Consider the following 16,750-nt stretch of genomic DNA (forward strand, 5'->3'; position numbering starts at 1 on the left):
TTTTTTTTGCACCTTGTAGCTCTGCAAGATGTCAGTGTGCAGTTAAAAATGCTTCCATGGAGCATTCTAGCATTTAGTATGTCTTGGGTTAAATCTTTTGGGTATCCTTCCACAAGCTTCCTGCAGTATATGCAGGGGTTTCAGCCCGTTGCTCCTGAAAGAACTGGTGAAATTGAGCCCGGTTGGTAGGCTGCCTTGCTTTATACATGACTTCTTCATGGGTATCAATACTTTTTTTTTTGTAGGTCTGGGATCCGGTGCTGAGCCTAACTTGGAGAAAATCCCAACGCAGGCATGTGGAGAACATGCAAACACAGGTGGGGCCGGAATTTGAACCCGGGTCCTCAGAACTATGAGGCACATGCGCTAAGCAGTCGGTCACCATGTCTCCACACAAATATACACAACATGTCAATTTGTTACGGGAGTAAGAGCCAACACGCCCCTGGCATTCCTTTTTCGCAGTGACTCAACGCAACCAGAAGACAAAAGCTGATGAACCACACCCTGTATTACCCCCTCCCCTTTTCCTAACTCACCTCTTTCTGAGGGGATAAAACCCTTGCCTCAAAACAGGTTCCCCAGTTTTTCCTCCTGACGCCCAAGAGGTGACTGAAGCCCCTTTGCAAGGATCCCGGTGACTGAGTGAAGAAGCATCAACCAAGAAGACGGCAACGATGGGCAGGATTCTTATCGGAGTCATTTCAGCACTCGCGTGCATCATTCTCGGTAAGAAATTGGAATAATGAGAATAATAATCGTGCATGATAAAAAACATATTGCAAAGAGACCACAAAAAAAAACAAACAAACCCTAGTTTTGACAGATTGCTGAATGGAAATTGATCTGAAAAATAAAAGAATAAAGTTAAGATATTTTTTATATATTTTATTTGATTTTTGATAACCATGTGTAGAAATTCCATTCATTTAATAATGATCATTTGGAATGGAGCTAAGAAGGATAGAGAAAATGGGTGAAAAACCCAATATATGTGCTTTAAAAAAAAATTACTCTTAGTCCATTATTATCTAGCTGCATAGGCATTTTCCACACTCTTTTCAGTGTTTAATGGATTCCTGTTGTTAAAAAATAAAATAAAATAATTGCCCTGAAATGTGAGAACGTGTGGTCGGTCAAAACTGCTATAATTTTTATTGGAAAGTGTAGAAAGAGTGCAAATAATAATGCCGAGTATATGCGGAGAGTGATGATGTGGGACTTCTAGGAAGGGCACATCCTGTATTTGCTTAACTAACACGTACTAATAGTTGTTTGACAATGTTCTGTTTGTTTCAGCGGAGTCCCTCACGTGCAACCAGTGCTTCTTTGGTGTAGGGGGCCATTGTTTGACCCCCACCACTGAGGAGTGCTCCACTAACACCTCTCAGTGTTCCACAGGAAAACTGAGTAAGTTGACTTTTTTTTTTTTCCTCCATCATCATCTTTCCATCTCAATCTCACTCAAGCATGACCCTTGACTCCCGGACAGCTTTCGGCTCCATCTCGTCCTTGGTGGGCTTCAACAAACAGGGTTGCATCGAGCCACTCTTCTGCAACACGACCACCAACGACACCCTGCTGGGCATCTCGTACATGTTCGCAGTGGAGTGCTGCTCCACGGACCGCTGCAACCCGATCGAGACCAGTGGAGCCCCGTCCGCCAGGATGACCCTCGCCGTCGCCGTGGGGGCCGCTGTCCTGGCCTCGGCGTGTGGAAGCCTGCTGTGATGCAACCAACGCTGGCCTGTCTCATGAAACCACTTCATAGTGTTTTATGATGAATAGAAATAGCACTAGCCGAAGAAAAAAAATCCTTGGACATTGCATACATGGGAAAAACAAGTTACAAAAATAATACTGTATGTACACACACTTGTAGAAGTTTATCAATGGAATATTTTATGCAAACATTGAGCTCATAAACCTTCCACTGTGTTTTGAAATGTGATTTTTATTTATCCTTTATACTAATGTGAGCCATGATAGAAAGCTGTGTGAAAATAAAGCAAATCTATGTGCGTTTTTTTTTTTTTTTTTTTTCATAATTATGCTACCTCTCAATTCCAATCTTTTGCATCAAAACTTCCCAGGTGCCTGGGGTCCAGATCCGGCCCATCACATCATTTTATATGCCCCACAAAAGCAAATCATTTTCTAAAATACTGTTGTAGTACATTGTAATACATGTTTGACTTATATTTAATTAAAAACATTACAAAGACAAGATAGTTCATGTTCAAACTGATCAACTTTATATTTAACTTTAAATTTTATGGCTGCAACGCATTCCGAAAAAGCTGAAACAGGTGACAAAAACTTGATGAACGCTCGTCAAACACCTATTTGGAAAATCCCACAAGTGAGCAGGCTAATGGACCTTTTCGACCTGTCAATCACTCGTACAATAATAGCCAATCAGATAGCCGCACTGTCTTAATCCCTGGCTTGACATGCCCCTCTCGCCATTTTGCCCCACAAGCAATGCTGGTTGTCAGTAGCGTGCACTTGGAAAAGTTAACGTTAATTAACTAATGTTAATAATTAAACAATTGTCTTCAGATGCTTCTCTGAGTTTGATTGACTTATTATCAGTGCTTTATACATTGCAAGAGAAAAAACTTTCACTTTGTTAGTGTATCACCTACCTGCTGAATGAAGTGTGTAATGTTTTATGCCGAAGAGTTGGGTTAGTGATACGTAAATGCGCAATGTCATGCAAGAGAAATGTCTATTTGCCTATTTGTATCACATTGGACTTTTAAGACAGAGCATTGGGTTCCATTACGAGCCAAGTCAAATGAATACACCAACTCACTTATAAAGACTACAATGATATTACTCATGAGCTTTCCAAGTAAAAAGTCCTCACTCTGCTTTACATGTGCAGTACGATTCCACTATTTTATCCTTTGGATTCCAATATGAAATTTGTAAGACGTCAAACTTTTTTGCATCGATCGCCAACGTTTTGCTCTAACTCTGACATTGCGTCCTGCTCTGTCCAAAATATTAATTCCGTGAACATATCTTTGGGTGAAATAGTTGAGTCCTCTCTATAGAAGTTTCTTGGACAAGTCTGATGCATTTGGCAAAAAACATATCGCAACATTATCTGGATTACATGATAGAGAATCGATTTCAAACCTGTTCTGTTCAGTTGCCATTTGGGAAGCTTTTGGGACATGGTAGATGTAGCTAAGGGGTGTAGAGCTCAAGATCGCCAGTCGGAAAGGTCCATTGGGAACAGGTTGGGTGTAAAAGGAGCTTCCCTGAATTGCTCAGTCATTCACGAGATGGGGTGAGGTTCACCTCTTTGTGAACAAATGTGTGAGTAAATAGTTGAAACAGTTTAGAGATAATGTTCCTCAACGTACAGTTGCAAGGAATTTCGGGATTTCATCATCTACGGTTAGTGCAGGGCAAGAGAAGCGTCAGGACTTAAATGATGCTCACATCTCGTGGACAGCTGAAGCTATAGCAACCTCTCCAGAACACCAAAGAAGCACTGGGACCATTTCAGCAATAACAGTTTAGGAATGTCGATATGAGTGTTTTGTTTTTGTTAGTTTTGCTCTTTTATGTCAAATAATAATTAAAAGGTCGTTACCATAAAATATGCAGGTTTTCTCCGCCGCTCTGCTGTAAATAATGTTGAATATTCGTATGGTTCTTCGGGCAGGAATGACGAGGAGCCGTGAGCTCGCTCCCCGGGCCGAGCGAGCTCCTGGCTCAAGATTGAGTACATATTACATGACCTATTGGATACATTGTTAATGCAAACCACTGGAATTCCCCTTTAAAGATTATGAGATGTCATTTGGGGACTTCTATGGTTGACTTGCCAAAATGCTCTCACTCTCCAAAGCTCTACCTCCTCAATGTTATACAGCTAGTATGGTGCCAAACCACTCAAATCTGTCAAACCTGTCAGGGTGTCAGTGGCTCAGAATGCGTTGAAACGCCATTTGCCAATGAAAAGCTTTGAAACATTTAGAAGGAATGGAGGGCGAATCGATGACGTTCGAAACTTCAAACGTCATCAGTCGCGTGACGCAGAGTTGCAAATAGCTAGGCTTCAGGAAGGGTGACACAAGCTCCAAAGCCTCAGTATCATTTGCCCATCACTATTTACGGTTCATAAAAATGTTCACAGAATCTGGAGAAATCACTCCATGAAAGCCACAAAAAACCTGGACGCAAATTTCAAAAGCCAGCATCTGGGGTGGTGTGGGGGTGTGTTCATACCAAAGGCATGGGTAACTTACACATCTGTGACATCATCATTAATGCTGAAAGGTACATACAGGTTTTAATGAAATATATGCTGCAATCCATGCACTTATTCAACAGAATACTAGCGGGCGAAAAGATGCCTGAAGAATGGAGGAAAAGTGTTCTAGTTCCCATTTTTAAGAACAAAGGGGATGTTCAGAGCTGTGGGAACTATAGAGGAATAAAGTTGATGAGCCACACAATGAAGTTATGGGAAAGAGTAATGGAGGCTAGACTCAGGACAGAAGTAAGTATCTGCGAGCAACAGTATGGTTTCATGCCTAGAAAGAGTACCACAGATGCATTATTTGCCTTGAGGATGCTCGTGGAAAAGTACAGAGAAGGTCAGAAGGCGCTACATTGTGTCTTTGTGGATCTAGAGAAAGCCTATGACAGAGTACCAAGAGAGGAACTGTGGTACTGCATGCGTAAGTCTGGTGTGGCAGAGAAGTATGTTAAAATAGTACAGGACATGTATGATGGTAGCAGAACAATGGTGAGGTGTGCCTTAGGTGTGACAGAGGAATTTAAGGTGGAGGTGGGACTGCATCAGGGATCAGCTCTGAGCCCCTTCCTGTTTGCAGTGGTAATGGATAGGCTGACAGATGAGGTTAGACTGGAATCCCCTTGGACCATGATGTTCGCAGATGATATTGTGATATGCAGTGAAAGCAGGGAGCATGCAGAGGAACAATTGGAAAGATGGAGACATGCACTGGAAAGGAGAGGAATGAAGATTAGCCGAAGTAAAACAGAATATATGTGCGTGAATGAGAAAAGTAGAGGGGGAAGAGTGAGGCTACAGGGAGAAGAGATAGCGAGGGTGGACGACTTCAAATACTTGGGATCAACAATACAGAGCAATGGAGAGTGTGGTCAGGAAGTGAAGAAACGGGTCCAAGCAGGTTGGAACAGCTGGCGAAAGGTGTCTGGTGTGTTATGTGACAGAAGAGTGTCTGCTCGGATGAAGGGCAAAGTTTACAAAACAGCGGTGAGGCCGGCCATGATGTACGGATTAGAGACGGTGGCACTGAAGAAACAACAGGAAGCTGAACTGGAGGTGGCAGAAATGAAGATGTTGAGGTTCTCGCTCGGAGTGACCAGGTTGGATAGGATTAGAAATGAGCTCATTCGAGGGACGGCCAAAGCTGGATGTTTTGGAGACAAGATTCGAGAGAGCAGACTTCGATGGTTTGGACATGTTCAGAGGCGAGAGAGTGAGTATATTGGTAGAAGGATGCTGAGGATGGCGCTCCCAGGCAAAAGAGCGAGAGGAAGACCAAAGAGAAGGTTTATGGATGTGGTGAGGGAAGACATGAGGGCAGTTGGGGTTAGAGAGGAAGATGCAGGAGATAGGCTAAGATGGCAAAAGATGACACGCTGTGGCGACCCCTAACGGGACAAGCCGAAAGGAAAAGAATGCTGCAATCCATGCAACATCTTATTTTAGCTGAAAATTACTGCTAATTTTATGAACACCCTGTCTTATTTCAGCAAGACAATGCCAAACCACATTCTCCATGAATTTTAACAGCGTAGCTTTATAGTACAAGACTTAGGGTACGCTTGCAGTCCTGACCTATCTTCCGTTGAAAATGTGTTACGCATTATGAAGTATAAAATACGACAATGGAGACGCCGGAGTGTTGAACAGCCGAAGCTATACATCAAGTGAGAATGCAAAAGAATTCCACCTACAAAGCTTCAACAATTAGCGTCCTCAGTTCCCAAACATTTATTGAATGTTGTTAAACGAAAAGTTGATATAAGCCCGTGATAAACATGACCCTGTGCCAGCTTTTGGGAAAGTGTTGCAGCGATAAAATCCTCAGTTGTTTATTATTTGCTAAAAACAATCAATTTTATTTGTAGTGGTAAAACTATATATAAGTTGAACGCAAATCATTGTATTCTGTTTTCCAGAATGGTCCACAACTGGTAAGAGCATTGGCCTCACTGTTCTGAGGTCCAGGTTCAAATCTTGGCCCTGCCTGTGTGGAGTTTGCATGTTCTCCCCGTGCCTGCCTGGGTTTTCTCCGGGCACTCCTGTTTCTTCCCACATCCCAAAAACATGCATTCATTGGAGACTCTAAATTGCCTATAGGTGTGATTGTGAGTATGACTGTTGTCTGTCTCTATGTGTCCTGCGATTGGCTGGCAACAACTTCCGTTTGAATGATTGTGTGATTACGTGTCAGCTGATAATCAGTCAAAGGTGTGCGACTGCTCGCATCACAAGGGAAAGACTCCATCTTCCATCCAGTCTTGCCAACTTCTCAGCACGGGAAGTCACTTTTGGATGTCCTAAAAGTTTGGAGAAGTCGTCAAAATCAAGTCATCGCCATCCATAGAGCATATTCATTATTTTGGGTGGGAATCGAGGATTTGCTAGATTCATTCATTGTAGTGACAAGTCGATGAAGTTTTCCATTTGACCCAAGGGACGAAAAATGATATAATGTGTGGATAGACATATAGATGGTTGTATAATCTGTGTATGTGAACACACAGTATCTTTGCTGTATGTCAAGGAACAAAGATGTTTATGCAATATCTGAAAGGGAAACGAATTATCATGCATGTACAGTAAATGGATGTGATGTTATGTTGCGTGAATATAGCATGTGAACAGACACAGATTGTACATTAAATGTTTCGATGTTAATGAACAAACAAAACACAAAATTGTGTGAAATATAAGTTGCCACTGAGAGGCTTCCGTTCATAATGTGACTTTGTGACGGGCAGAGAAACCTGCAGAGTCGCATTCTTGCTGATGTTCCGCCTGACGTAGTCAACCTGTTGGTCGCTCTCCTTGTTGTCATTCGACTTAAAGTCCTCCGCTCACCTAAGCCAAATCATTGTAGTATCTGTCCAACTTGTGATTACCGGAGAACGATGAACAACAATTGGAAAACGGCAATTATCCTGGCTACGACCATCGCGACTGGTAAGTTCATAGGAATTGAAAGAGAAAGTGGTGAAAGCCAAAAGTTTTTTTTAACTTTAAGATGTGAAAGCTCAAACAGTTGTAGTTTAAAGTAACTTGCGCTTGTAAGGGTTAAATACAGATTTTCAAATTTTTTTTTTTTTTTAAGTCAAATGTGATTTACATTCTTATTAATCTATTTCAAGTCATGTTCTGGAAAAAAATTCAAGTTTTATTCACATACTTGGACAAATTTTCAGAGGGGGAAATCCTTGAAAACTACAAAACTTTAAAAAGTGATATTCTAAAATCCATCTAAATCTTTGATCAAGATGATCATTTTGTAACACGTGCTACCGTAGTGAGACCCAAGAAGAGTGGTCGCCATTCTAAATGTTGCTTTTACAAAGAAAATCACCTTTGATATTCATCTATAGTTGCACTTCCTTCATAACAAAATGTTGATCCTTTTCGGAATATTTCCCACATTCCAATGCCGTGAGTTTCTAGAGGTTGTATTTATAGAAATTGATTAGCATCTTCTCTTATGAATCAATCATCTTCGAGTCTCGGATAAGACAATGACTCTTGTGGGTCAACTCCAAAAGGACAGATTACAGGACAACAGGAAGTTATTTTGTGATTAAGTATTTCAAAACGATGACCTGAAAGTACTCATGAGCGCAGGTGGAAATTCATCTGCTCAAAATCTGCTTGAAAACCAGATGAGTCATCAGAATATTACCCAAAAAATTACTGCTAATATCAATCACTACTTGTCCAAAAGCCTAAAGCAACATATAAAACAGATGCATTTCCCCAATCTCAAACAAATATTTTTTGTTTTACATACAATATACTTGATGTGTGGCCAAAATGAAAAAAAATAATTATTTATTTTGCCCATTGTGCTATTTCTCTGTCGATGAAGGCAGTCCGGTAACTTTTCTCGACTGTCTTTTCTTGACCAGCCAGCTGCCTGATCTGCCGTCAGTGCCCCGTCGGTATCTTCAATTTATGTTTGTTTGGCAGTGACGTCACCTGTAACAATGCAACCCAGAGCTGTTATCGTGGAAACGCACGTAAGGACACCTCCCTTCATTTTTTGGGGTGGGGCTGCTGGTTATTGCAACTGTTGAATCTATTCTGCACCAAGCAGCTGTCTATTTTATTTCTATATCTGTGATTTCTGCGATCTATTTGTGTGATACAGCTGCAAATAAGTATTTGAATACCTGAGAAAAACAATGTTAATATTTTGTACAGTACAATATTTTGTACCTTTGTTTGAAATTACAGAGGGAAATGTTTCCTGTAGTTGTTCACCAGGTTTGCACATACTGCAGGAGGGATTTTGGCCCACTCCTCCAAACAGATCTTCTCTAGATCAGACAGGTTTTTGGTCTGTGGCTGAAAAACACAGAGTTTCACCTAACGACTTCATACAGGTGCATCTGATTACAATAATAATACATGCAGTGGAGGTGGGCTTTTAAAGGCGGACTAACAGGTCTTTGAGGGTCAGAATTCTAGCTGATAGACAGATGTTCAAATACTTACTGTATTTGCAGCTGTAGCACACAAATAAATCGTTAAGAAATCATACATTGTGATTTCTGGATTTTTCTTTTTAGATTATCTCTCTCACAGTGAACATGAACTTATGATGAAAATTTCAGACCCCTCCATGATTTCTAAGTGGGAGAACTTGCAGTATAGCAGGGTGTTCAAATACTTATTTTCTTCACTGTAAATTTTGCTCTTATGATGAAAAAAATGTCATCTGGCTCAATGGGCTGGTTCATAAGGACAAATTCTGCAACCTAATGGGTAAATAACAAAATCCCATTCTTATGTTTTTTAAATTTATTTTATTTGACTTATTGCAGAGTTCAATTCTTCCAGAGGGATCACCCTCCAAATCCGCGGCTGCCTGGACTCAGACCTGTGCGGGGACGTGCTGACCGGCAACATTTTCGGGAATGGTTACACCGCCTCTTTCGAGTGTTGCAACACCAACCGGTGTAACGGCGCCACGTCGGTCCAGCTCTCCCTCACAATGGCCATCTGCGCCGGCGTTTTCTTACTGTGGGCCGTGTAGGGCCTCGGAGTGACTTCATGTGGAGCCCAACAAAGAATCTACATTAGAGAAATGTTTACTAGTTTACTTTGTAACATTAGTGTTGACGGAATTCAAATTTACCATATATACTGTATATAAATATACACATTCCAACTACTTCTCTGTGTGGTGCGCAAAAAAAAAAAAAATACAAGAATGTGGATTGAAATTCCAGTCAAATAATAAGCATAATAAATTACATTGTAATGAAAAAAAATCTGAGTAGTGTATGAGTCTTCTTTCATTTCAGGACTTTTCATAAATGCATTGATGATAGTGATCAATCCCTCAAAGTGAAATTAAATTTGCACACTGCTGTACATGAAAAAAAATTGAAACTGAACTACCAATTGAAACATTGATCTGTCCATTTTCTTAGCCGCTTATCCTCACAAAGGTCACTAACTGATAAACTGTAATGCTGTAATGTGTATTATTGTCTTCATGTATACACAATAAGGATGTGTGGATATTATTCGTTCTGACCTATTATTGTTATTATTGATCTATATGATTATCAGATTTATAAGGAAGTAGAGACAGGGGTAGTATAAAAACATTTTTTTAACTTCTTCCTGCTACCTTTTTGAATATCCATCCATTTTCTTAGCTGCTTATCCTCACAAGGGTCGCAGGGAGTGCTGGAGCCTATTCCAGCTGTCAACGGGCAGGAGGTGGGGTACACCCTCAACTGGTTGCTAGCCAATCGCAGGGCTTCTTCTTCTTCTTTTCCTTTCGGCTTGTCCCGTTAGGGGTCGCCACAGCGTGTCATCTTTTGCCATCTTAGCCTATCTCCTGCATCTTCCTCTCTAACCCCAACTGCCCTCATGTCTTCCTTCACCACATCCATAAACCTTCTCTTTGGTCTTCCTCTCGCTCTTTTGCCTGAGAGCTCCATCCTCAGCATCCTTCTACCAATATACTCACTCTCTCGCCTCTGAACATGTCCAAACCATCGAAGTCTGCTCTCTCGAATCTTGTCTCCAAAACATCCAGCTTTGGCTGTCCCTCTAATGAGCTCATTTCTAATCCTATCCAACCTGGTCACTCCGAGCGAGTACCTCAACATCTTCATTTCTGCCACCTCCAGTTCAGGTTCCTGTTGTTTCTTCAGTGCCACCGTCTCTAATCCGTACATCATGGCCGGCCTCACCACTGTTTTGTAAACTTTGCCCTTCATCCTAGCAGACACTCTTCTGTCACATAACACACCAGACACCTTTCGCCAGCTGTTCCAACCTGCTTGGACTCGTTTCTTCACTTCCTTACCAAACTCACCATTGCTCTGGATTGTTGACCCTAAATATTTGAAGTCTTCCACCCTCACTATCTCTTCTCCCTGTAGCCTCACTCTTCCCCCTCCACTTTTCTCATTCACGCACATATATTCTGTTTTACTTTGGCTAATCTTCATTCCTCTCCTTTCCAGTGCATGTCTCCATCTTTCTAATTGTTCCGCTGCATGCTCCCTGCTTTCACTGCATATCACAATATCATCTGCGAACATCATGGTCCAAGGGGATTCCAGTCTAACCTCATCTGTCAGCCTATCCATTACCACTGCAAACAGGAAGGGGCTCAGAGCTGATCCCTGATGCAGTCCCACCTCCACCTTAAATTCCTCTGTCACACCTAAGGCACACCTCACCATTGTTCTGCTGCCATCATACATGTCCTGTACTATTTTAACATACTTCTCTGCCACACCAGACTTACGCATGCAGTACCACAGTTCCTCTCTTGGTACTCTGTCATAGGCTTTCTCTAGATCCACAAAGACACAATGTAGCTCCTTCTGACCTTCTCTGTACTTTTCCACGAGCATCCTCAAGGCAAATAATGCATCTGTGGTACTCTTTCTAGGCATGAAACCATACTGTTGCTCGCAGATACTTACTTCTGTCCTGAGTCTAGCCTCCACTACTCTTTCCCATAACTTCATTGTGTGGCTCATCAACTTTATTCCTCTATAGTTCCCACAGCTCTGAACATCCCCTTTGTTCTTAAAAATGGGAACTAGAACACTTTTCCTCCATTCTTCAGGAATCTTTTCGCCCGCTAGTATTCTGTTGAATAAGTTGGTCAAAAACTCCACAGCCATCTCTCCAAATTGCTTCCATACCTCTACCGGTATGTCATCAGGACCAACTGCCTTTCCATTTTTCATCCTTTGTAGTGCCTTTCTGACTTCCCCCTGAGTAATCATTTCCACTTCCTGGTCCTTCACTCTTGCCTATTCAACTCTTCCTTCTCTCTCATTTTCTTCATTCATCAACTTCTCAAAGTATTCTTTCCATCTATTTAGCACACTACCGGCACCAGTCAACACATTTCCATCTCTATCCTTAATCACCCTAACCTTCTGCACATCCTTCCCATCTCTATCCCTCTGTCTGGCCAACCTGTAGAGATCCTTTTCTCCTTCTTTCGTGTCCAACCTGGTGTACATGTCTTCATATGCCTCTTGTTTAGGCTTTGCCACCTCTACCTTTGCCCTACGTCGCATCTCGATGTACTCCTTTCGCCTCTGCTCAGTCCTCTCAGTATCCCACTTCTTCTTCGCTAATCTCTTTCCTTGTATGACTCCCTTTATTATGGGGTTCCACCACCAAGTCTCCTTCTCCCCTTTCCTACCAGATGACACACCAAGTACTCTCCTGCCTGTCTCTCTGATCACCTTGGCTGTCGTCGTCCAGTCTTCCGGGAGCTTCGGTTGTCCATTGAGAGCCTGTCTCACCTCTTTCCGGAAGACCGCACAACATTCTTCCTTTCTCAGCTTCCACCACATGGTTCTCTGCTCTACCTTTGTCTTCTTAATCTTCCTACCCACCACCAGAGTCATCCTACACACTACCATCCTATGCTGTCGAGTGACACTCTCCCCTACCACTACTTTACAGTCAGTAACCTCCTTCAGATTACATCGTCTGCACAAAATATAATCCACCTGCGTGCTTCTACCTCCGCTCTTGTAGGTCACTATATGTTCCTCCCTCTTCTGGAAATAAGTGTTCACTACAGCCATCTCCATCCTTTTTGCAAAGTCCACCACCATCTGCCCTTCAAAGTTCCTTTCCTGGATGCCGTACTTACCCATCACTTCTTCATCGCCCCTGTTTCCTTTACCAATATGTCCATTACAATCTGCACCAGTCACAACTCTCTTGCTGTCTGGGATGCTCAGAACTACTTCATCTAGTTCCTTCCAGAATTTCTCTTTCAACTCTAGGTCACATCCTACCTGTGGTGCATAGCCGCTAACCACATTATACATAACACCCTCAATTTCAAATTTTAGTCTCATCACTCGATCTGATACTCTTTTCACCTCCAGGACATTCTTAGCCAGCTCTTCCTTTAAAATAACCCCTACTCCATTTCTCTTCCCATCTACTCCGTGGTAGAATAATTTAAACCCTGCTCCCAAACTTCTAGCCTTACTACCTTTCCACCTGCTCTCTTGGATGCACAGAATATCAACCTTTCTCCTAATCATCATGTCAACCAACTCCTGAGCTTTTCCTGTCATAGTCCCAACATTCAAAGTCCCTACACTCAGTTGTAGGCTCTGTGCATTCCTCTTTTTCTTCTGACGCTGGATCCGGTTTCCTCCTCTTCTTCTTCTTCTTCTTCTAGCCAATCGCAGGCCATACCGAGATAAACAGTCGCACTAACAATATCACCGAGGGGCAATTTAGAGTCTCCAATTATTGTTGCATGTTTGTGGGATGCGGGAGGAAACCGAAGTGCCTGGAGAAACCCCACGCAGGCACAGGGAGAACATGTAAACTCCATACAGGCGGGACCGGGATTGAAATATGGACCTCAGAACTGTGAACCCAGTGCTTTCCAGGTGTTCCACCGTGCTGCCCTTTTTCAATTATGTGTAATCAAAAAGAAATTGTTAAATCTATTTTTGTGTAGGCGACATGGTGGAGCAGGAGGAAACCACACAGTTATGAGGTCTCGTGTTTGATCCCGAACCCACCTGTGTGGAGTTGCATCCCTGCGTGGGTTTCCTCCGGGCACTCCTGTTTCCTCCCACATCCCAAAACCATTGCAACATTAATTGGAAACTCTAAATTGCCCCAAGGTGTGATTGTAAGTGCAGCTGTTTGTCTCTATGTGGCCTGCGATTGTCTGGCAACGAGTTAAGGGTGTACCCGCCTCCTGCCTGTTGACAGCTGGGATAGGCTCCAGCACGCCCCGCGACCGCCGTGACGATAAGATGTAAGGATAAGCAGCAAAGAAAATGGATGGATGGATGCATGGATGGATGGATGGATGGATCGATTTTTGTGTGTGTTTGTTTTACAGTTATTTTCTATGTTTTATCACATTTGAAATAAATTCATTTCAATTCTGTCGCACAGTTGAGATATAGCGGTTTCAAATCTTGATCGTGTAGCGTTTACAGTATATGAAATCACCATGTTTGTACTCCCACACAGTGAAGAAAATAAGTATTTGAACACCCTGCTATATTGCAACTTCTCCCACTTAGAAATCATGGAGGGGTCTAAGATTATTTTTAATGATTTATTTGTGTGATACTGCTACAAATAAGTCTTAGAACACCTGAGAAAAACAATGTTAATATTTTGTACAGTTGCCTTTGTTTGCAATTACAGAGGTAAATGTTTCCTGTAGTAGTTCACCAGGTAGCCCACTCCTCCATACAGATCTTCCCTAGATCAGACAGGTTTCTGGGCTGTCGCTGAAAAACATGGAGTTTCAGCTCCCTCCAAAGATTTTCTATTGGGTTTGGGTCAGGAGACTGGCTTGGCCACGCCAAAACGTTGATATGCTTCTTACGGAGCCACTCCTTGGTTTTCCTGGCTGTGTGCTTCGGGACATTGTCATGTTGAAAGACCCAGCAACGACCAATCTTCAATAATCTGACTGAGGGAAAGAGGTTGTTCTCCAAAATCTCACAATACATGGCCGCGGTCATCCTCTCCCTAATACAGTGCAGTCGTCCTGTCCCATGTGCAGAAAAACACCCCCAAAGCATGATGCTACCACGCCCATTTTTCACAGTGGGGATGGTGTTCTTGGGATGGAACTCATCATTCGTCTTCCCCCAAACACGGTTAGTGGAATTATGACCAAAAAGTTCCATTTTGGTCTCATCTCACCACAAAACTTTCCCCCAAGACTCCTCTGTATCATCCAAATGATCATTGGCAAACGTAAGACGGGCCTTGACATGTGCTGGTTTAACCAGGGGAACCTTCCGTGCCATGCATGATTTCAAACCATGACATCTCAGTGTCACCTTGGAAACGGTGGTCTCAGCTCTTTTCAGGTCATTGACCAAGTCCTGTCGTGTAGTCCTGGGCTGATTCCTCACCTTTCTAAAGATCATTGAGAAGCCGCATGGCGATATCTTGCATGGGGCTCTGCTCTGATTGAGATTGACCATCATGTTTAGCTTCTTCCATTTTCTAATGATCGCCCCAACCGTGGGGTTTTTTCACCAAGCTGTTTGGCAATTTGTCCGTAGCACTTTCCAGCCATGTGGAGTTGTACAATTTTGTCTCTGGTGTCTTAGGACAGCTCTTTGGTCTTGGCCATGTTACAAGTTTGAGTCTTACTGATTGTATGGGGTGGATATTTGTCTTTATGCAGCTAACGTCCTCACACAGGTGCATCTGATTCAGGAAAATACATGGAGGTGGACTTTTAAACGCAGACTAACAGGTCTTTGAGGGTCAGAATTCTAGCTGATAGACAGGTGTTCAAATACTTATTTGCAGCTGTATCACACAAATAAATCATTAAAAAAATCATACATTGTGATTTCTAGATTTTTGTTTTCAGTGGACATGCACCTATGATGAAAATTTCAGATCCCACCATGATTTCTAAGTGGGAGAGCTTGCAATATAGCAGGGTGTTCAAATACTTATTTTCTTCACTGTATTCCAAAAACATGCATTTTAGTTTCATTGCTATCATGAAACTGTAGACAAAGAGATGTCTTTATTTCTTGGGTGGTATAGATGACTGAATTTGATACTTGGACTGTCATATTGGATACATTTGTAGTGGTCATAAAAACATTAAAGAACAGTTAAATTTTGGAAAATTTGGAAGCATTTCAATAAGGGTAAATGATGGCAAAATGTAAGATTGTGATTGTTCTTCAACTATTTTCTATTGTGCTTATTTCAGCGTTCATTGTTCCAGAATATCTCAGTCTACACGTTCTGCGGCTGTCTGGAAACCAGACGGTGAACTTGTGTGTGAACTCGCTCACTGCCTCTTTTGACTGTTGTGACACCAACGAGTGACATGGCGTAACTTCACGCCAGCTCTCCTTCACAATGGCCGCCTGCGCTGCCATTTTTCTTTCACTGTGGGCCAACCATTGAGGCCAACAAACCACGTCTTTCCTGTTTATACTTTCAGCCAAGATTTATTCTCTTTGCTCTGACTATGACGGATAAAATAAAATGCAGTCATCTCTCACTATGTTGTTGTTCACTTTTAGTAACTTCACTGCATCAATATAATGCAATATAATGCAATACTGTGCTTTTGCAGTGACTATTAACGAAGACTCACATTGCAATAACTCCAAGCCACGTGTTGATCCATAAAAATCCGGATATGGGAATGTAAATATCAACTTGTTTCCTTTAGCCAACCACTGCTAGTTCGAATGAATTGTTGTGTGTATGCGTCAGGAAGGGCATCCAACGTAAAAATTGTGTCAAACAAATATGAGCGCTCATCTGAGATGTCACACTGTGGTGACCCCTCACGGGACAAGCCGAAAGAAACTTACTTTCTATTTCGGTGGCATGTCAGGAGAAGCCAGGCAAAAGAGCGAGAGGGAGACCAAAGAAAAGGATGATGGATGTTGTGAGGGAGGACATGAGGACAGTGGGTGTTAAGAGAGGAAGATGCACGACATAGGTTTAGATGGAAAAATATGATACGCTGTGGTAACCACAAGCGGTACAAGCCGAAAGGAAAAGAAGAAGTCTGGTCTGCTCCGGGTTGCTCATTTAATGTACCTTCAACTACACTCATGTTTAAGTTATTGTTTTCATGTTGATGACATAATTCTGTCACTCGTGTGGAGTAAGTTACCAAGCTGTTTTTTTGGTACTGTGGATAAATGTTATTCCTGCCATTTGACCGCTGCTGAAAATAACAATAAAGTAACCTTATTCTTAATTTTTTAAATCAAGTAATCAGTAAAGTAACCAAGGTAGCTGTGCCAATTCTGATAGTTGCTCGTGCAAAATTCATGAACGATGAAACGTGTAGCAACCTTAGTGTTGACGTATAATATCTGTCTTGTGCTGCCCCTTTGTGGCTAAAATGGGCACAGCAGAGGGAGCAGCTTCCAATTGATTCAATGTGACAAAAATGTTAATGTTTAATTTTGATTATGGCATGCACTTGCCTCT

General features: G+C 42.1%; 1 protein-coding gene across 1 annotated transcript; it reads left to right on the forward strand.

Annotated features, from left to right (window-relative positions):
- The first annotated feature begins 47 nt into the window (after window positions 1–47).
- On the forward strand, window positions 48–9,543 carry LOC133504046 (uncharacterized). Its single transcript, XM_061826193.1, has 7 exons — window positions 48–729; window positions 1,300–1,410; window positions 1,493–1,727; window positions 4,157–4,259; window positions 7,024–7,225; window positions 8,176–8,286; window positions 9,094–9,543. Exons 1-7 carry the CDS (start codon window positions 678–680, stop codon window positions 9,303–9,305), a joined length of 1,026 nt encoding a protein of 341 aa, XP_061682177.1. The 5' UTR covers window positions 48–677; the 3' UTR covers window positions 9,306–9,543.
- The last annotated feature ends 7,207 nt before the right edge of the window (window positions 9,544–16,750 follow it).

This window comes from Syngnathoides biaculeatus, chromosome 1 (genome assembly GCF_019802595.1).
Source record: "Syngnathoides biaculeatus isolate LvHL_M chromosome 1, ASM1980259v1, whole genome shotgun sequence".
Lineage (NCBI taxonomy): Eukaryota > Metazoa > Chordata > Actinopteri > Syngnathiformes > Syngnathidae > Syngnathoides > Syngnathoides biaculeatus.